The following is a 22,421-nucleotide window of genomic DNA, read 5'->3' on the forward strand; positions in this document are numbered from 1 at the left end:
CCGATTTATCTCTCTTCCTATCCATCCACTATTATAAGATGGGATCAAATACCTGTAATGCAATGAAGTAAAGTTGACAGGTGAAAGGAATTCTATGAATATATATGATATATAGTATCTTATTTAAGTACTGTATGTTCAGCATGAATTTAAATGATTAATTTCAATACAACAGTAATTATTGTTTAAGGTAGTTGAGAGTGAATGAATCTGAAGCTAGTAGAAATATAGGCTTCACAAGAAAGGAAAATTTAAGATAAATGCTGATAAAACTGAATGGATTAAGTAGATTGGTTGTTTTAAATTTTTTGAAATAACTTCTAGAATGATGCACAATCAGATAATGTTTTTTGAAAGCACAGTATCAAGAAATGGAAATTCTAAATTAATATTTGGCTCAAAGGATCAGTGATACACCATATGGAAAAGGTATGGAAGTACAATGATTGGAAAATATTTCCAGAGAAGCAATCACCAGTAAGAAAACGCTATGTTGATATTGTTTAATTAAGAGTGAAAGAGTGAATTAAGAGTACTATGTACTCCCCATATCTGTTGATACCACAGAACCTAACAATATTAAAAATAATTCACGTAGCTTATTGGGTTTGTTTTCATTGGAAAGCTTATGATACCCAAAATGTCTTCTGATTCATTAATCAAATAAAGTAATTGTATTCTGGGACCAGTTTGCTCTTAGATTTTGTAATACAGTAGTTGAGTAGTTAAGAATGTTCACTTGATAATGACTGAAAATAGGAATAGATTCATAGCTAATTAATGTAGATGAACTCTTAAGATCTTCTGGTGCAGTACCTTCACCATAGAGAAGGAAACAGGTAAACCTCAAATAAGTTTAAAATAATAATGAAACTAAGGCAGAACCATTCGGATTAAAATGTTTATTTCACTCATTAAAAACTTACTGACAAACTACCTTATGAAGACTTCTAGCTTACATCTGAATTCCCCAAAACATTTTAAGTAACTGATCAAAATGCTAAGAACTATCTGATACACTGGACTCTGTCCTAGAGTGACCCTTATAAGCTGTAATTGCTCCGGTTCTCACATAAATGAGAACCATCTTGGACTTTTTCAGCATTCTAAATTTTACCTACTGCTTCATTAGATGAATTTGTTTATTTATCAATAATGATCCATTGACCTAGGAATACTATGTCTTAGTGGCTTTATTCCAAATGAGCTATTAGGGAATTCTAACTTCAGCCTTTTTATTTTAAATTTTTATTTATTTTTTTTTAGTAAACTCTACCCGCAACAGGGGCTTGAACTCATGACCCCAAGATCAAGAGTCACATGTTCTTCTAATTGAGCCAGTCAGGCGCCCTTGGGCTTTTTATTTTTTAAGAGACTTGAATTTCCCAGATTCTTCTCCCCTGCTTCTGCACAGTTTTATGTGTGGTTATTCTGTTTCAAGACCACTTAAGAAATATGGTTATCCTGAGAAAACCACTGTACCAGTCTTGAGAATTCCTGCCTCTTTTGCAACAAAATGGTCACAGAGTATATATTTCAGTCCACCAACCAGAAGTTGTGTGGATTAAACAATATATGAACATGTATGAAAAATAGATGAAAAATTTTATATCAACATACATTATTTTCATATTAGATTTAAATCATAGTAATAAATGTTATTTTTATAGTAAACTTTTTTATCACTCAGTGCCTTTTTAAAAATGAATGAACCAAAGTTTTGTGATTAAGAATGGTTTTCTACTCCTTGCTTTGCTATTTTACCAACATTTAATTTTAATTTTTATATTTCCAGATACTGAAATTTGTACTGCTTTCAAAGAAAGAAGACATGTTTTCAACATTCAAATATTGTGCAATAGACTATTTATATGAGGTAGAGTATTATTGGATCACTAACTACTAAGAATTATGATATGAAAAGTACTATCTGCATTCACTACATGATTATGATAATTTTGCCATAGTCCTTAGATTAATCTTTAGTCTAATTACTTGGAGATTTATTTAAAATTTCTTCCCACTTCCAATATACCTTAAAAATGCCACTTTTGGAAGGAAATTATTGACAATGTATTGTGGATCTGAAGCTGTCAGCAGAAAAAAATGGAAACTTGGCATATTTTGGCTGCTTTTATATGAACATTCTTGAGTGATCTTCCTTGAAAAGAGTGGGGGGAAAAAGCAGTCCCAGTTATCTTTATGAGGAAATAACAGTAGCAGCATGTATTGACCACTTGTATGGGCCAGATACTTTGGTCTTTTGATGGATTATATCATTTGATCCTTTGCTCTTTTGATGGATTATGCCATTTGATCATCATAACTACTTCAAGAGCTAGATTTTACAATTTTACAGGTTAGGAAACTGATGTCTAGAGAACTTAAACAGCTTATACAAAGCTAAGATTCAAGTCCAGTACATTGTTAAGAAACTAATTGGACTAGTCATACAACAAATCATTGTTCTTATGATCTTAATTGATAAGTTAAATTTTGATTTTCTTTATAACCTTGACCTCATTACCAGGAAAAAAAATTACTCCAATGTAACTAAAACTGTTCATTTTATAGGAAATAAGAAAGACATTTACACATCTTCAGGTTTTGTATTTCTTCATAATTGTGGGAGGTAAATGTGTTATTATAACATATTCATGGTAGGGAATCAGAAGTCATTGTTAACCAAATATATTTATGAATATATTGGTCACTTCAAAATTAGTCTGTATTCAAACATCCTTAACTTTTATCTGTGCCCATGGTATCTTAGTTTCTTGCTGGTGGATCACACCCCATGATACAGTACAAATATGATGCTGATTGATGGCATTTCTTGCAAAAGTTGTAGAATTTTGTAAAGTTCATGGAAACAGTGTTGGGGAACCACTCAACAGGTAAAGCTATTGTGAAATGAAGACCTTGCAACATTCATTAGTTACAGATAAGAGGAAGAGAATTGTTTGAATATTAAAGGAGTCAGAGGGCACCTGGGTGGCTCAGTTGGTTAAGCAACTGCCTTTGGCTCAGGTCATGATCCTGGAGTCCCTGGATTGAGTCCCGCATCGGGCTCCCTGTTCGGCGGGGAGTCTGCTTCTCCCTCTGACCATAACCCCTCTCATTTGCTCTCTCTCAAATAAATAAATAAAATCTTTAAAAAAAAAAAAAAAAAAGGAGTCAGAGATGCCTTGGGAATATTTTGGTTAAATATTTTTTTAAAATATCTTCTTTACAATCAAAGGTGAAGTAATGACTAATATGCATATCATTATATAATACAGTTTGTGGGAAAATTTTGACAAAAAACCAGTTATGGTTATAAACTAATTATAACCAAAATTTTGTTAGCTATAAAATTTTATTTTTATAACTTTATTTCATTTTTTTTAGACAAAGTATTAATCAAGCTTTTTTTCTGTTTTGCAATGAACCTTTGGTCCTTGTTTTATATAAATTACTTTAACTTTTCTTTCTTTGTACCATTTATTCTTGAATAATTAAGACCTCTTATTTAATATCTATAACACCTTCAGCAAACATAAAACTCTTGGGAAATAATGCAAGAAACTGTCATTTGTCCAAATACATAGAATAATGAAGTTTGTGGGAAGTTGAGAGTTACTGAGGAAAAGCTTCATAGAGGAGATATTGCTTAAGATGGGCCTTGAAAGATAAATAGGATTTTTTTTTAATAAATAGGATTTTGATAATCTGAGAAGAATAGTGGGACATTTTTCAGAGGCACACCGTAGACTATGAGGTTTAAGAAATAGGTTTTTGGTTTTTTTTTTAAGATTTTATTTATTTATTTGAGAGAGAGAATGAGACAGAGAGCATGAGAGAGGGGAGGGTCAGAGGGAGAAGCAGACTGCCCGCTGAGCAGGGAGCCTGATGCGGGACTCGATCCCGGGACTCCAGGATCATGACCTGAACCGAAGGCAGCCGCCTAACCGACTGAGCCACCCAGGCGCCCCAGAAATAGTTTTATTTGTTGATTTTTTTTAAGTTAGAAACTTATTTGCTGGTTGTCACAAGTTTAATAATGCAAAGACATAGAAAACAAAATTAAGACAGCCATATTATACTGTTAAGCAAAAAAAAGCACATTGCTAAATGGCATTCTGTATAAATGATGTGATCTCCTTTTTGTCCAAACACATAGACACACACACACACACACACACATTTTAGCCTAGCCTAGAAAAGGAAGTCTGTGGAAAACATGCCAAAGTATTACTTATATTACTAGGGACCTTGACTTTCTCAGTTATGTGTTCTGTGTTATTTTATATTTTATAATGAGCAGGTATTACCTTTAAATAAAAATAATATGAATTTAAAAGAATAAAAAATTTTAATATTCTGAATATTGATAGTTGCATCTGATAAATATATTAAAAGATTTTATAATCTTACTTTCTTACATAGAATATAGTTAGAAAGAAGTTTTGCAGAGATGCTTTATTGCTTCAAGTCCCTTCATGTTTATATCAAGATGGAAATTATGCAGGAGTTATTGATAATAAGTTTAGGAGGCCATGGATGAGAGGTATGTTTTATTTTTATTTCTCAAAAATCTGTTTTAAAAGTAATGTCAGAGTTTAGCACCATAAATTATTAAGAAAGCATGCTTTTCTTATTAATAAAACTGCATTGCATTTATTATTTTTTTTAAGATTTTATTTATTTATTTGAGAGAGAATGAGATAGAGAGAGAGCATGAGAGGGGGGAGGGTCAGAGGGAGAAGCAGACTCCCCGCTGAGCAGGGAGCCCGATGTGGGACTCGATCCCGGGACTCCAGGATCATGACCTGAGCCGAACGCAGTCGCTTAACCAACTGAGCCACCCAGGCGCCCTAATAAAACTGCATTGCATTTATTCATATCAGAACTCCAAGGGGTGCCTGGGTGGTTCAGTCAGTTAAGCATCTGCCTTCGGCTCAGGTCATGATCCCGGAGTACCAGGATTGAGCCCCACATTGGGCTCCCTGCTCAGCGGGGAGTCTGCTTCTTCCTCTGACCCTCCCCCCTCTCATGCTCTATCTCTCAAATAAATAAATAAAATCCTTAAAAAAAAAGAACTCAAGGTTACAAATTAATATTTTTATGACAGAATTTAGGTGACAAAGTAGGGAATTGGGAAGCTTATACTAGATATGAATAGAACAAATAAAAGATACATAGGTGATGAAGTCTTAAAATATTCTAGCATTGTAAACATTTGTTGTATTGTAATAGGGTCTTGCTCAACTATAGGAGGGCTACTTTAAAATGTTATGATATACCGCATATAAAACTATTTTTAAATGTATAAGTACAAAATACTATCTTTTGCTCTTATCATGTCATGGATTTAAGAAAGAGGTAGCTTCCATTGAGGAGTCAAGTCAGTTAACAACATTTATTTAGCATGTATTATGTACCAGGTACTGTTATAGGTGCTAAGGACAGTTACTAATAAGACAGAAGTAGTTCCTTCCCTCAGTGGGTTTTCAGATTGGTAAGAAGTATGCAGCAATAAAACCATTAAATATATAAGCTAATGTCTGGTATTAATAAATATGCAGAAAAGACACAATAGGGTAATGTGATACAAGATTTAGTGGGGAGCACTATTTCCTAAGATGCTTAGGGAAGGAAGTGGACATTTGAGTTGAGATCTGAATGATGAGAAGGCAACAACAATGAAAAGATATGGGGGAGAAACCTTTCAAGCAAATGCAGAGTTCCTGACTCAGGAATAAACTTGATGAGTTTTAGGACCAGAAAATTAAGCCACTGTGACAGGTTGATGAAAAGGGGATATCGAAGAAGTAGGCAGCTTCTGAAAGATACAAGGCATTCTAGGCCATAATATGGAGTTTATTTGCTTGTTTATATTATGGCTAATGTAACAAATCATTGGACGGTTTTTAAAAAGGGAGTGACATAATCTGATATGTGCTTTAGAAAAATCATTCTGGTTGTCTGGAGTATGGAAGGGGTAGGGATTGGGAAAGAGTAGAAATGATAAATTCAATCAGAAAGCTATCATATTAGTTCAGAATCTAGATTGCTTAGTGAATCTACACTCTACATAAAAGATGATAGTGGCTTGAACTAGGCTTATATTAATGGGAGGTGTGAGGAGTGGTTGAATTGAGATTATTTTAGAGATCCAGCTAACAGTGAGAGGGTTAAAGAAGAAATAGAACAATAAAGAATGTCTTCTAGGGTTTTTGACCTGAGCAACTGGGTGGATGGCAGTGCTATTTCCCAAGATAAGGAAAGGCTCATGGGGAAGCCAGTTTGTGGCTAGAGTCAAAACTCTGCTTTGGCCAGGTTAAAATGCCTATTTAGGTATCTAAATGAAGACATCAAGGAGGCAATTTATTATATAAATCTTGAGCACTGCTGGAGTTTCAAACTGGAGTAATCATATATGGATTGCACATAAACTTATGGAAGCGGATGAAGTCACTGTGAGCATGAGTATATATAGAGCAGAGAGCCTAGGACAAAGCCCTAGAACACTCCAACAGTTAAAGGCAGAACCAGGTAAGAAAACAAGTGAGATAGGGACACCCACGGAGCTCAGTCCATTAAGTGTCTGCCTTCAGCTCAGGTAATGATCTCAGGGTCCTGGGATCAAGCCCTACACTCAACAAAGAGTCTGCTTGAGATTCTCTCCTTCTCCCTCTGCCCTTTCCTGCCCTCATGCTCACTTTCTCCCTCCCTCTAAAATAAATAGGGGCGCCTGGGTGGCTCAGTTGTTAAGCATCTGCCTTCAGCTCAGGTCATGATCCCAGGGGATCGAGCCCCGCATCGGGCTCCCTGCTCAGGGAGAAGCCTGCTTTGCTTCTCCTTCTCCCACCCCCCCTGCTTGTGTTCTCTCTCTCGCTGTGTCTTGCTCTCTGCCAAATAAATAAAATCTTTTAAAAATAAAAATTTAAAAAATATATTTAAAAAAAGAACAGGAAAACCAGTTTGGTTAGGAAGGTGTACTATTATCATCTGTCAATATTGGATGACCATTTGAAATTTATGGTCATAATCTGAAATGAGTTCATTCAGCATGACTGGATGATCTTTTTCCAATAATTTTCAGCTGTTCTAGTGTATGTACACAAGGTGGAGAGTAGGGGTTTTCCTGAGTTAGTACAAGGGAAAGAGAGGCAAAGGAATCAAGGGTCTTTGTAAGGTAGTGGTTATGTGACTGGCTATGGAAACTGAAGTGTGTAAGAAAGGAAGTAAGGACATGAGGGAGGAAAGTCTTCATTTTACAATGAATATTGTAAAAAGGCAGTGAATCTCAATCAGGTTGGAAGTAAGATAAAGAATAGCTTTCATTAATCTGCTTATCTAAAAGTACAGAAGGAAATAAATAAATGTACAGAAGGAAAAATGAGTTCATCATTTTTTCCTATTTCTTTTTCTCTTTTTAAAAACAATAATAACATTAACAGCCAAAATTTTTTTAAAAGATTTTATTTATTTATTTGCCAGAGAGAGAGAGAGAGAACAAGCAAGGGGAGTGGCAGGCAGAGGGAGAAGCAGGCTCCCCGCTGAGCAAGGAGCCCAATGTGGGACTCATCCCAGGACCCTGGGATCATGACCAGAGCTAAAGGCAGACGTTTAATGGACTGAGCCACCCAGGCGTCCCCATTAACAGCCAAAATTTGTTTACAATATGTAAGGCACTGTTCTAAGCAATTTATATGTCTCATCGCATTTAATCTTAACAACACTAGGAAAAGACCATTATTATTATCCCTAATTTGTAGATAAGGAATAAAGATACAAAGGGATTAAGAGGTTTACCCGAGCTCATACACTTACTAAGTAGCACTACAAGTATTAAATAAAATCTAGTCAGGGTGATTCCAGAACCTATATTCGTAACCACTAAACTTTTGTATTTTTTTCAATGACACACAGACTCAGATGTTAAGTGATTTGTTCAAGATAACAAAACTAGTAAGACATAACATTGGTGGTAGAATACAGGTCCTTTGACTTCACTCAGTTGCTTCTTCTGACATTAGTATATGACATGATCTCTCTTTTAAGGAACCGGTGGTCTAATTTGAGAGACAAGCTATAGATACCTACAATTTTTAAATATGGCTGTGTATGATCATGTGCCAGAGTGAGTGCTACTGACAGTTATGGCCCTTCAAGGAGAATATATCAGAACAAGCTGAAATGGTTAATAATAAAACTTCATGAGGACTAATATGAGCTGTTGAACAGGACTATCTAGGATGGTAGTGCTGTATTAGCAAAAGAGAGGTTGTAAAAATGAGGATGGTATGTTCAGGTGATATTGTTCTGACTAGTTGAAGGGTTTTGGGGGAGTGAATTGTAATAATGAGAAAGATTACTTAAATGTTTGGAATTTGATAAAATTTTGGGAAAAATTACATTTGTGAACAAATAACACCATAATATAAAATGTTCATGTTTGGCTTGTAGTAAGTGCAAAAGAAAATTCTAGAAGCTAATGTTTACCATTCTCCTTTCTAGTTTCAGCTGTTTCAGTGTGGGGAATGACAGATGATATTTCAGTCTTGGATCAATGGAAAGCAAGTCTCTTTGTGGAGGAGTTCCTAGAGAAGTATGTGTCCTTAACCTCAATTTCCCCTTTACATCTAAAAGAGAAATAGTAAGTTCTCCAGACCTCTGCAGAGACAAGATCCTTTCCTTTGTATCCTCAGAGATTTTATTCTTTTATCTGAAGAAAAAGCCCTAATCTGAGCCACAAAAGAGAGGTTAATAGAAGTGATTTATACCCTTTTTATTTTGGCCTAATTTATCACATATTAACTGTTCTCTATGCATTTGTGTTATAAAACACACAGAGAAATAAAGCAAATATGTTATTATGCTTTTAATCAATAAGTAAACTTCTTGTAGAATGTGTCTATAGGACACTTTATATTAAAACTGGTCTTTTTTCTTATAGTATAAATGCAGATTTAAGGGTATTTTCTAACATAACTTTGTCAAAACATTATTTATTACTAGTTCAGTCATTCATCAAATATTTATTATATACAATCCTGTGTGCTGGATACAGGATACACAAATGAATAAGACACAGTCTCTACTTTAAACGAACACAAGAAAACAGTCTCTACTTTCAAAGAACACAAGGGAGTACAGATTTATAAATAAATAATTACAATACAATATGGGAAGTGTAATGACAAAGATAGGAACACAGAGCGTACATAATACAAGGAAGAACATCTAACCCAGTCTACATTGTTAATATAGACATAAATTAGAGATTTCAGTGCAAAGGTAAATAATTTACTATGTTGCTTCACTCTGTACAAAGAGTGCTAAGACCCAGGAAGGATTTAGTTATTATTCACATTTTCAGGTTTTAGTAATTTAAGTTTTCCTTAATTGTGCTGGAAAGAAACAAATAACCAATTTAAATGTGTCCAGACTCAAAATGCAAAGAAACCCAATATACCATTTCCATCATCTAGGAATTTAAAAGTCAGGTTAGGAAGATAATATATAGACATAAAAAAATTAACCATGTAAGAATTAAATGATAATATCAGATGACCATCATAAAGTTTATCACAAGGCATAAGGCCAAAATACAAAGTGCCTATTGCATGACTAAACAGCACTGAGGAAGCAGGAAGGTGTAGTTAAAAGAGCTCTGCTCCATGAATTAAAAAAAAAAATGTGAATTTCAAGTCGTGATTTGAAAAGTCAAGTACTATCTACTTGACAAGTCATCTTCTCTCTCTGACCCTCACTCTCTATCAGTACAATGATACTGGATCAGTGCTTCTCAAACTTTAATGTGCATGTGAATCACCTGACAATCTTATTAAAAATGGAGATCCTGATTCAGTTGGTCTGTGTCTGGGCCTGTGATTCTGCACTTTTTTTTTTTTTTAAGTAGGCTCCATGCCCGGCATGGAGCCCAACACAGGGCTTGAACTCATGACCCTGAGATAAAGACCTGAGCTGAGATCAAGAGTTAGATGCTTAACTGACTGAGCCAACCAGGCACCCCAGATTCTGCCCTTCTAATGTGCTCTTAGGTATGCTGATACTGCTGGCCCAAGAACCTACCTAAAGTAACAAGAAACAAGATGATCTCTAAGATCTTTTCACTTTATGAGTTAGATTGGTAAGGCTGTGCATTTATAAGCAGGAGAGATCAGCTTCACAAAGAAGTAGGAATTGAGCTTGAGCTGGACATTGAAGGAAAAACTAACTTGAGAGAAAATTTTTCAGGCAAAGGGAACAGCAAGTCTGAAGGCATAGAGCAAGAATACTCAGTAAGTCCTCAGTGAAGGCAATGATCTAGCTACTTTGACTCAAACAAGATTCATGTGTGGGAGAAATGGGAGGCCCTGAAGGAATGGATGCGCGATCTTATCTGACCTTCCAGTCATTTTGCAGTACCAAGATAGAGTCCATGGCAAAGAAGGTGGACCTGTGGCACCACCTAGAATCACTTTTACATTTCTCAGCCTCTCTGTAACTACATATAGCCATGCAACTAAGTTCTTCCTAATGGGATATTAAGCAAAAGAGGCTTATGCAACTTCCGGGGAATGTCCTTAAAAGGAAGCAGCATGTTTTTCTCCTTCACTTTTCTCCTTCCCAGTGCTGGAATAGAGATGTAATGACTGGCTCCAGCAACCAGCTTGGACTATACTGACAAGAACTAAATGTGGAAGTGAAAGAGTGGAACAAAAAGAGCTTTAGTCTCTGACACATTGCAAGCTGCTTTACTAACCATGAACTTCTAAAGTCCACTTTTTATATGTGTTTAAGCTATTATTAACTTCAATTTTGTCTCATACAGTAAGATTTAATTTTTAATAGACTTTATTTTTAGAGAAGTTTTGGTTCAAGCAAAACTGAGCAGAAAGTATAGAGATTTTCCGTGTTAAAATTTAATTTTAAATAATTCTGTTACTGCAGTTTTGTTACCTAATGGATTTTAGGAATAAGCATTCTGATCATTAGCACTACATAGAGTCCCTAAATCTTGCTTTTCCTCTCTTTCTCCCCTTTCTTTGTTCCTTGTTTCTATTTTTGTTACTTCTTAATATTGATTCTAAGACTTCAATTCTTTTACTAACGTGTTGGTGTGCTGTGTTTTAACATATGTGGGTATTTTCTGCCGTGTGTTCCTAAGAAATCTTATGTTCTGCAAAATTACACACTAAAAATAACAGGACATACAAGAAAATTGGCTTCTGTAGTCAAAGCTACAACTTGTGACAGAGCACTAACAAAAATAATAACTATTCTAATTTTTAGAAAACCACCAGCAAAAAAACCCCCAGCATAGTTTAAAAGACATATTAAGCTCCTAATAAATATATACATATTAGAGTAAATATAGCACTTATTTTAGCTTGATGGACAGAATAAAGAAGGGGTTGAGGCTATCAAATCATGGAGACAAGGGCAAAATGCAAAAACATCAGGGAGAACCATGCAATAAACTTCTAGCTTCCAGGAGAGAGCACATGAACAAGTAGAATAAGAGGAAGAATGTATAACAATATCCCCTGTTCCTCTGTGGCTTGCTATATTCTGATGAATGCAGTTGAATTCAGGGCATTGCACATATATTTATTTCCCATATACCTCATAACTATTATGTGAGGTGGATATTACTATCCCGATATTATATATGAGAAACTGAGACTCAGATTAAATAACTTGTCCACAGTCAAGAGTTGGAGCTATTCAAATATTCAAATCCTAGTCTGTCTGACTTCAAACCCTATATACTCTTTGGTTTGGTTTGGTTTATATTACAGCTTTATTGAAATATGATTCATATCCATATAATTCACCCATTTAAAATGTCCAATTCAGTGGATTTTAGTATATTCACAGAGTTGTGCAGTTATCACCACAATCAATTTTAGTGCATTTTCATCAACACAAAAAGAAATCTTATACTTATTAGCATTCACTCCCTGTTTTTCCCCCTCCTCCAGACAGGCAACTACTAGTCTACTTTCTGCCTCTATAGACTTGCTATTCTGGACATTTCATATAAATGGAATCAAAGTAAAATCATACACCAATTCCAGCATAGGGAGGGGATGTAGTTTCCCCAGACCAACAAGCAATGCTCTGATACCAGCTGGGTATCCTACAATTCAACTCAATTCTGACACTATCTACCCAGAGATAGTGTCAGATACCACCTGTTAAGGACTCAGTCCTAGAAGACTATCTCCCCTCTCCTGCCATTTCAGACTCCACTTGCAAGTCCAGGTAATAACCTGTGCTTCTGACCCACTGGCTATAGATTGGAGGTTCCAGCAACCTCCTCCTTGGATTTGATCTATTTGCTAGACAGACTCACAGAATTCACAGAAACATTTTACTTACTGGATTACCAGAATATTATAAAAGGATATAACTCAGGAACAGCTAGATGGAAGATATGCATAGGGCAAGGTATGGGAAAGGGGCACAGAGTTTCCATACATTGTACCTTCACACCACTTTCCCAACGTTTCCTTGTGTTCACCAACCCAGAAGCTCTCTGAATCCCACCCTTTGGGTTCTTATGAAGGCTTCATTTCATACATGTGATTGACTTGATCATAGGCCATTGGCAATTGATTCAACCTCTAGCCCTTCTCCCTGGAGGTCAGAGGGATGGGGCTGAAATTCCAGCCCTCTGATCACATGGTTGTTTCTCTGGGCAACAGAGAGGTTTTTCCAAAAGTCACCTCATTAACATAACCAAATATACCTTTATCACTCTAAACACTTAGGAAATTCCAAGGGCTTTGGGATTTCCTTGCCAGGAATGGGGATGAAGACCAAATATACATTTCTTATTTAAAACACAATATGACATATACAATATGGGATCTTTTGTGGCTGGCTTCTTTCATTTAGCATAATGTATTCAAGGTTCATCTGTGTTGTAGCATGTTTCAGCACTTACCTTTTTTCTTAATGGCCAGATAGTAATCCATTGTGTGGACATGGCACATTTTATTTATCCATTCATTAGTTGATGGGCATTTAGGTTGTTTTCAGTTTTTAGCTAGTATGAGTAATGCTGCTATAAATATTTGTGGAAAAGTTTTTGTGCATACATATGATTTCATTTCTCTAGTAGTAGAATTACTAGATCATATGGTAACTCATTATTTACCTGTTTGAAGAATTGCCAAATTATCTTCCAAGCAGTTGTACCATCTTGCATTTCCACCAGCAGTGGATGAAGGTTACAATTTATTTACATCCTTGCCAACACTTGTTATTATCTGTCTTTTTGATTATAGCCATCCTAATGGTTCGCTTATTTTATGTCCTAGTAGTTTTGATTTGCATTTCCCTCATGGCTAATGATGTTCAGCATCTTTTTGTGTAATTATTGGCCTTTAGTTTATCTTCTTCAAGAAAATGTTTATTTAAGTCCTTTGCCCCTTTCCAGTTGGTTTATGTGTCTTTTTATAACTGAATTTTAAGAGTTTGTTATATAGTCTAGATACAAGTCCCTTATCAGACACATGATTTGCGAATATTTTCTTCTGTGGATTATCCTTCCGCTTTCTTGGTGGTATCCTTTGAAGCACAGTTTTTGAAAATTTTTAATGAAGTCCAATTTATCTGTTTTTTTTCTTTAGTCACTTGGGCTTTTGGCATCATATCCAAGAAGGCTTTGCCTAATCCAAAGTCATGAGGATTTACTCCTCTATTTTCTTCTAAGAGTTTGCCTGGAATTTTTTTTTTTTAAGACACAAATCAGATCACGAACTGTCTCTGTTATAACTTACTGACAGTATCCCATTGCACATAGAATAAAATCCAAAGTTCTTACCAGGTGTTGTAATGCCCAACATGATCTGGTCCCTTCCTTCCTATCTAACCTTACTCTGTTCCAGTCACCCTGACCTTTCTGCTTTTCTTAGATTATGCCAAACTTGTTACCCCACTTTAGGCCTTTGTATAGGTCACTCCCTACCATTATTCAGGTAACTGTGGAATTATCAGCTCCTCACCTGGCCACTCTCTAAAACAGACCTCTTATCAACTCTCAGGCTGTTACTTGATGTCCTAATATTTTATTTTATTCAAAACAATTTTTTGCCACCTGACATTATGTTGTTTGTTTGTTTGTCTATCATCCCATTAATAGGTAAGCTTCACGAGGGTAAGAACTTTGTTTTGCTCTACCACTCCATTCTCAGTGCCTAAAATGGTGTTAGCACACTGTAGACACTCAATAAATATTTCTTTTAAGTTAAGGAATTAGTGAATTGGAGTGGACGAACTTACCCAGATAGAATGATGTGGAAAGAAGGCAAACACCATCTAGATTGGAATCCTGGGAAATACCAGTACCACAGGTTAGGTGGAGGAGGAGACACCAGTGAACAAAGAAGAGATAATATTGGACACGGAGGTAGGAGGAGATCCAGGAAATACTTTTCTTCATAGAACATTTATATCTAGGGAAAGAGAATTGACTGATTTTTCTCAAAACTGTAGTACCAAGGATTATTACAAAGTGCTGACCCTATTAGTAACATTTAAAACAAAAGAGAGAATTGCAATATAAATGCTAAATTTAGAAGTCTGTAAAGATTCACATAGGAATCAATGGTCTTAAGAGTAATATGGACCTGGGTAAGTTGAAATATTTTTTCTTGTGCCTTGTATTTTCTTAGTAAAGGAGAAACTTTAGAGATTTTTCTATGACTTGAAGATATGGCATATTCATTTTTCTCCAATTACATTAGGGGGTTATATTATTTTGGTTCTCAGTCTGTGTAGGGAATTATTGAGGCTAAAATATTTTAGGATATCAGGGGGGAAAAGATATATTAGAATGTGTAGTTAAATTGCCAATAATATATTTATTTGTCAGAAAATTCATTAAAAAGATCTCTTAGAAATCTAAACTCTCCCAATGTTACAGACAGTGGCAGATTACCTGGATGAATCAGGCAACAGGCAAGGTATGCGCAAGGTCAAGGGAGCCCCCCAAGAAAAAAAAGGGCCCCAAAACAGCAGGAAGTTGTTAACGCTCTAAGCTTGTAGGAGCAAGGGGACTGAACAGTAATCAACCCAGTAAGAACTACGGCTAGCTGTAGGAGAGGGGCTGTCTGACAAGAGATGTAACTGTTGGTAGAAAAATGCAGCCACTTCCAAACTGTGGCCCAGGAGAGGGATTTGGGAACAATAATATCTCAACTTGTCTCTCTTCCCACCTTTGATCTGCCAATGCTTCCTATTGGCTAAACCCAACCAGAAACCAGAGAGCAAGGGAGCTTAGTTCAGTCATAGAGATGAGCCTCTCAGGTTGAAAAACAATATAAAAGGTTGGCTAATGATGTGGAAAAGCAAACACTGAATATCCAATACAACGGCAACTTGGCAATGCATGGAAAAGTGTAAAAATCTGTATACCTTTGGGCGCCTGGGTGGCTCAGTTGGTTAAGCGACTGCCTTCGGCTCAGGTCATGATCCTGGAGTCCCTGGATTGAGTCCCGCATCGGGCTCCCTGCTCGGCAGGGAGTCTGCTTCTCCCTCTGACCCTCCCCCCCTCATGTACTCGCTCTCTCTCATTCTCTCTCTCTCAAATAAATAAATAAAATCTTAAAAAAAAAAATCTGTATACCTTTAACCTCATTGCTTCGGTTTTTAGGAAACCTATTTTAAGAAAACAGGCAAGTGCACAAAGATATTCCTTGCATTCTAATAGCAAAGGATTACAACAAATTTAAATTGCCAACAATAGGGAACTGTTTGAATATATTATGGCCTACCAATACAATGGGATCCTGTTCATCCAAAATGAAGTGAATGTACATTGACTGACGTATAATTGTACTCATGTTTTATTGTTTATCAGAAAAGGCAGGTTTCATAATACTATGTACATGAATCCACTTTTGTTAAAAAATGTCCAAAAGTAATTGAGAAAATATATAATTTTTGAATTCATTTCTTGAGTGTTGGGGCTATGGGTAACTTTGTATCTGTTGGAATTTTGTAATTTTTCTACAATGAACATTATTTGTTAATAAAGATGTTTTAAAATAGGACATACATAAAACAGTAATTTTATAATGTCATAGAAAAACAATTACAGGAATGGTGACTCAGATTGACTGTGGGTTTGAGGAAGTTGTTCCAAGTTCAAACCCAAACTCCCAAACTGAAGTAGAAGAAGCCAGTTTATATACCCATAAGGACTACACTGAAGTCTTTACACTTGTCAGCGGTTTAGAAAAATGTCCAGCACTTCAAACACAGGACGAAGGTAAAACATTTATTGTTTCTATTATTATAAAACATTTCTTACTAACAAACAGATTGTCATTTTTGTGAGTGTTTTTCTGTTTTATTGGATTTTTAATTTTTCTATTTTATTAAAGGTATCCACCTGCAAAATTATAATTCTAAGCTTTGCCACATTAGGGAAATACTTTCTTTTTCATATTAATTCCCTTTTTGTGAATTTGGTTGTTTTTGGAGTTTGTGCGTGCTGGGCATCAAAAAAGCCTCAGGGATTTGATCATTGTCCGCTCACACCATATTACTGTAACCAGATCTGATGACATAGCAATCTTGTATAACATTAAAATAGTAGATCACTAAATGATGGCTGTATTTTATTTTCAAAATATGCTCAAGATTTTCAATCTCATCTTATTGATGTGAAACCATAATTCAAAGTAGAGATGGAATAGTTGCAGTATTAGATCAGGAAATTCACCTCATTTTTACAAATTTACCATAATTAATAATTAAAGTACATTTTGGAATATTATGCAGCCATCAAAAAGTGAAATCTTGCCATTTGCAACGATGTGGATGGAACTAGAGGGTATTATGCTAAGCGAAATAAGTCAATCAGAGAAAGACAATTATCATATGATCTCACTGATATGAGGAATTTGAGAAACAAGACAGAGGATCATAGGGGAAGGGAGGGAAAAATGAAACAAAACTAAACCGGAGAGGGAGACAAACCATAAGAGATTTTTTTTTTTTTTTTTAAGATTTTATTTATCTATTTGACAGAGAGAGACACAGAGAGAGAGGGAACACAAGCAGGGGGAGTGGGAGAGGGAGAAGCAGGCTCCCGGCAGAGCAGAGAGCCTGATGCGGGGCTCGATCCCAGGACCCTGGGATCATGACCTGAGCCGAAGGCAGACGCTTAATGACTGAGCCACCCAGGCGCCCCACCATAAGAGATTCTTAATCTCAGGAAACAAACTGAGGGTTGCTGGAGTGGAGGGGGGTGGGTGGGATAGGGTGGCTGGGTGATGGACACTGGGGAGGGTATGTGCTATGGTGAGCGCTGTGAATTGTGTAAGACTGATGAATCACAGACCTGTACCCCTGAAACAAATAATACATTATATGTTTATTAAAAAAAAGTTTAAGATACGCTATAGCTTCAGCTATGATAATCTAATAGAATATATAAGAATTTGGTTCTTTTACAGCTGTTTTTATGTAAATATACAAATTGTGTATAAAATTTTTTGTGTTAGCATATAGGTGTGTGATGACATAGAGTTAAATCCCTCTTAGCTTGAGATGAAAAAGTGAGAGATTGCATTAAAGACTAAACTTCAGGGGCGCCTGGGTGGCTCAGTTGTTAAGCATCTGCCTTCGGCTTGGGTCATGATCACGGGGTCCGGGGATTGAGCCCCACATCGGGCTCCCTGCTCAGCGGGAAGCCTGCTTCTCCCTCTCCCACTCCCCCTGCTTGTGTTCCCTCTCTCGCTGTGTCTCTCTCTGTCAAATAAATAAATAAAATCTTTAAAAAAAATAAAAATAAATTTAAAAAATAAATAAAGGCTAAACTTGAAGGGCACCTGGAGAGCTCAGTTTGTTGAGTATATCTGTCTCTTGATTTCGCCTCAGGTCATGATCTTGGGGTTGTGAGATGGAGCCCCAGGCCTGGCTTTGCGCTCAGCGAGGATTCGCTTCTCTCCCTCTTTCTCTCCCTCTGCCCCTACTCCCGCTCGCTCATGCACTCTCTCTCTCTAAAAATAAATAAATAAAATATTTAAGAAAGAATAAAGACTAAACTTGAGAACATGATATATTAGGAATAATCTGAATTTGATCATAGTCCAAATGAAAATTTGATCATAGTCCAAATCTACTCTGAAACAGTGGTGCAATTTGAGGACAGTTATTAACAATTTTATGGTTTTCAATTTTCTTCTAGAATTTCTTTTAACTTCTAATTTCTTATAAAAATGTTTGTGGGGATCAACTAATATATTTGTGCATGTAATGAGATAGTTTATAAAAAATAACAGATATCCAAACATAGCTATTATTATTAATGTGGAAAACCAGGAGCCGTTATTGGCAAACCTCATAATATCTACCATCAACCAGAGTCAGAAGCTTCCTTAACTACTATTCACTGAATATGCTTGAGTTTCCTAAATACATATAAATTGTCTGTATCCTGTATTGCCTTAGGGGTCCTGTGTCATTAGACATCATTTTATACATTTAGATTTGCAATTTCATTTATTGTATTTGCAGCTATATTGATTGCTGACAGATTTATAGATACTTTGGTCTCAGTGTCTATATCCAAAGGAATGCATTATGTTTTGAAATTCAATTGATACTATAAATTTTCTGTCTTAAATGTAGTTAATTACTAAATTATAAGTTAATTTCAAAACATATTTCTTTAAGATATAAAAACAGTGGGTAATTTTCTTTTATTGTGGGGCATCTGGGTGGCTCAGTTGGTTGAGTGTCTGTCTTCAGCTCAGGTCATGATCCTGTAGTCCTGGGATCAAGCCCAGTGTCAGGCTCCCTGCTCAGCAGGGACTCTGCTTCTCCCTCTCCCTCTGCTCCTCCCCCAGTGCTCATGCTCTCTCTCTCTTTTGCTCACTCTCTCTCAAATAAATCAATCAAATCTGTAAAAATTTTTTTTCTTTTATTTATTGGTTTGTTGATATGTACTAATATTTCTACAACATTCACATATTTGTCAATAAATGTAATTATTTTATGAATATCCATTCAGATTCCAAGGAATATATAAGCAAATGCAAATGTAGCTTTATTTTTAATTTAACTTTTATTATTTTTTTTAAGATTTATTAATTTGTTTGAGAGAGAGAGGAGAGGGGCAGAGAGAGTCTTAGGCAGACTCCAAGCTGAGCACAGAGCCCATCACAAGGCTCGATCCCACCACTCTGAGATGACCACCTGAGCCGAAATGAGTCAGATGTTTAACTGACTGTGTCACTCAGGCATCCCTTTATTTTTAATTAAAAGAAAATTGTAGGGGCGCCTGGGTGGCTCAGTTGGTTAAGCAACTGCCTTCGGCTCAGGTCATGATCCTGGAGTCCTAGGATCGAGTCCCATGTCGGGCTCCCTGCTCAGCGGGGGGTCTGCTTCTCCCTCTGACCCTCTTCCCTCTCATGCTCTCTGTCTCTCATTCTCTCTCTCTCAAATAAATAAATAAAATCTTTAAAAAAAAAAATTGTACATGCAGTTTAGAGAATCAAATAGTTACTCAAAATTTATAATAAAAAGCAGCAGTCCTTTGACTTTAACCACCCACATGTTTTTTCCTTTTTTTAAATATATTTAAGGTGTACAATGTGGTGATTTAATATACATATTCATCGTAAAAGATTCACATCATTGAATTAACACATCCATCACTTCACATATTTACCTTTTTTTTTTTTTTTGGTAAAAACACTTAAGTTCTATTTTCTTAGCAAATTTCAGTTATACACTGCAGTAGTATCAACTATAGTCACCATTTTATACATCAGAGCCTCACACCTTATTCATCTTATAACTGCAAGTTTGTACCGTTTTACCAACCTCTCCCTATTTCCCCACAGCCCAGCCCCAGTCCCTGGCAACCACCATTCTATTCTCTGTTTTCATGAGTTCCACTTTTTTCCCCCTTAGATTCCACATACAAGTGATACCATGCAATATTTGTTGTTCTCTGCCTGGTTTATTTCACTTAGCAAAATGTCCTCCATGTTCATCCATATTGCAAATGGCAGGATTTCCTTCTTTTTAAACATTGAACAATATTTTCTTGTGTCTGTGTGTATAACATATCTTTTCCTTACAACACGGTTTTTATCCATTTATCTGTGGACAGACACTTACATGGTTTCCACACCTTGGCTGTTGTGAATAATGCTGCAGTGGGAGTACAGATATCTCTTTAAGACAGTGATTTTGTTGGCCATCTGTTTCTTCCTTTACAACATTTATGTCTTTGTGTGTGTGTGTGTGCTGACTAGGACCTACAGTACATTGTTTAATAGAAGCAATTATGTTGCCATTCTCGTCTTGTTCTTGACAGTAAAGGAAATACTTTAACTTTCATTATTAAAAATGATGTAAATATCATTTCAGTGGTGAATCATTTATAATGTTTACGTCAGTTTCAAGGGTTAAGTGTTGGAAGAATTTCCTTTATTGGGTTGAGGAAGCTCTTTCTGTTCTGAGTTTGCTAAGAGCTTTTGATCATGAATGAGAACTGAATTTTATTAATGTTTTCTACATCTATTAAGATATATACATCCTAAATATGTAGGATGTCCCTTTATTAAAAACTTCCAAGCCTATAATCTAAACATAAATCATTTTACTATTGGGATCATATTGTGTCTGCATTATCTTATTTTTATTTTTATTTTTTTTAAAGATGTTATTTATTTATTTGACAGAGAGAGACACAGTGAGAGAGGGAATACAAGCAGGGGGAATGGGAGAGGGAGAAGCAGGCTTCCCGTGGAGCAGGGAGCCCGATGCGGGGCTCGATCCCAGGACCCTGGGATCATGACCTGAGCTGAAGGCAGACACTTAATGACTGAGCCACCCAGGTGCCCCTGCATTATCTTATTTTTAAATGTTAACATTATCTTGGGAACATCTCACCATATGCTTGTCTTCAAAAGCATGGCTTTTAATGACTGCAGTTTTAAATCTTATGTATGTATCATACATTTCCCAATTTGAGAACACTAATGTTTTTAATTGCAAATATGGACATAAATTTGTATGCTTCCATTTCCAGTTCTTTCCATAGACTAAATTCATGGAAATGGAATTATTTGATATTTCTTTTAACTATATATACGTCCACTAGCATGATATGAGAATATCCTGTTCACACCAGCCTTATCATCATTGGATATATTACTACTGCTATTGTGTTAATACATTTTGCCCGATATGTTGGGCAAAAATTATGTTTTTACTTGGATTTTAAAAATTATTCATGTTTGGGGTGCCTGGGTGGCTCTTTGGTTGAACATCCAACTCTTGATTTTGGCTCGGGTCATGATCTCAGGGTTGTGGGACCAAGCCCTGAATGGGGCTCCACCCTGGGCAGGGAGTCTGCAAGAGCTTCTCTTACTCTCCCTCTTCCTCTGCCCTCCACGCCCCCTCGCACTGGTGTGTCCTCTCACATGGTGTGTCCTCTCACACTCTCTCTGTCTCTCAATAAATAATAAATAAATGAAATCTTTTTAAAAATTATTCATGCTTACTGGCCATTTGCATATTTTTATTTTGTGAAATGATTCTTTTATCTATTTTTCTATTCTTATATTTTATCTGTATATGTCAAAGATATATTTAATCTTTAATTTAAAACTAACCAGTACCATCAATGTTTTCCTTTAAGGTTTCTTTCATTGCTTTTATACTTAGAAAATTCTTCTTTAAATTAGATAAATATTTATTCACATTTTCTTTAAGTTTTTCCTTAAGACTTTGATATATGTTTAAAAGTAAGGATAAAAAATATTTTTTCCAAATGTTTTGGCAGTCATCTCAATATCATTTATGGAATAGTCTTTCCTTTCTCTACTGATTAGAAAAGCCACTTAGAAAATATGCTAAATCCTTACCCACGTTAGAGTGTTTCTGGAGTTTCTGTTTTGTTCTATTGATTTGTCTATTATTGTATCATACCTGTAATTATAACATTTATAAATAGTCTCTCCTTTTTTGTTATTAAATTTTTTCCCCTAGTCTCACATTTTTATTCTTCTAGATTTACTTTCAGCAAATCAGTTTTTCAAGTTCCAAAACAGATCTCTTGAGAAATTGAAATGTCATTGTGTTTTTTTACTTTTTTTTTTTTTTTTTTTTACTATAGTCAGTCTTACTAGCCAGGATGGTTTATCTTGCCTTTTATTCAGCTTTTTAAAATGGTCCTCATTAAAGTTTTGTAGTTTCCTGCATATGCTATCTGTACATTTTTGTTATGTTGATTCCTTGATGTTTGTATACTTGTTACCATTATGAATGAATTTTTCCATTAATTTTGGGGGTGTTTATGTGTGTTTGAAAACCAGAGATTTTATAAATTTTTTATCAGACACCTAGTGAACTCCTTTATTTGTTTTCACTTAGTTACCTTGGGTTTTCTA

At 35.7% G+C, this 22,421-nt stretch overlaps 1 protein-coding gene across 1 annotated transcript in view; it reads left to right on the plus strand.

The window, feature by feature from the left end:
* The first annotated feature begins 1,831 nt into the window (after nt 1–1,831).
* The window catches only part of SHOC1 (shortage in chiasmata 1), an 85,453-nt gene continuing 64,863 nt past the window's right edge, over nt 1,832–22,421 (plus strand). Inside the window, exons 1-4 of the mRNA XM_035016063.1 lie at nt 1,832–1,876; nt 4,429–4,549; nt 8,506–8,596; nt 16,092–16,276. Of these exons, the coding sequence (XP_034871954.1) occupies nt 1,832–1,876; nt 4,429–4,549; nt 8,506–8,596; nt 16,092–16,276 (442 nt within the window). The remainder of the gene's footprint in view (nt 1,877–4,428; nt 4,550–8,505; nt 8,597–16,091; nt 16,277–22,421) is intronic.

The sequence above is a fragment of the Mirounga leonina genome, unplaced genomic scaffold, assembly GCF_011800145.1.
Source record: "Mirounga leonina isolate KUSES-001 unplaced genomic scaffold, KU_Mleo_1.0 Mir_170, whole genome shotgun sequence".
Lineage (NCBI taxonomy): Eukaryota > Metazoa > Chordata > Mammalia > Carnivora > Phocidae > Mirounga > Mirounga leonina.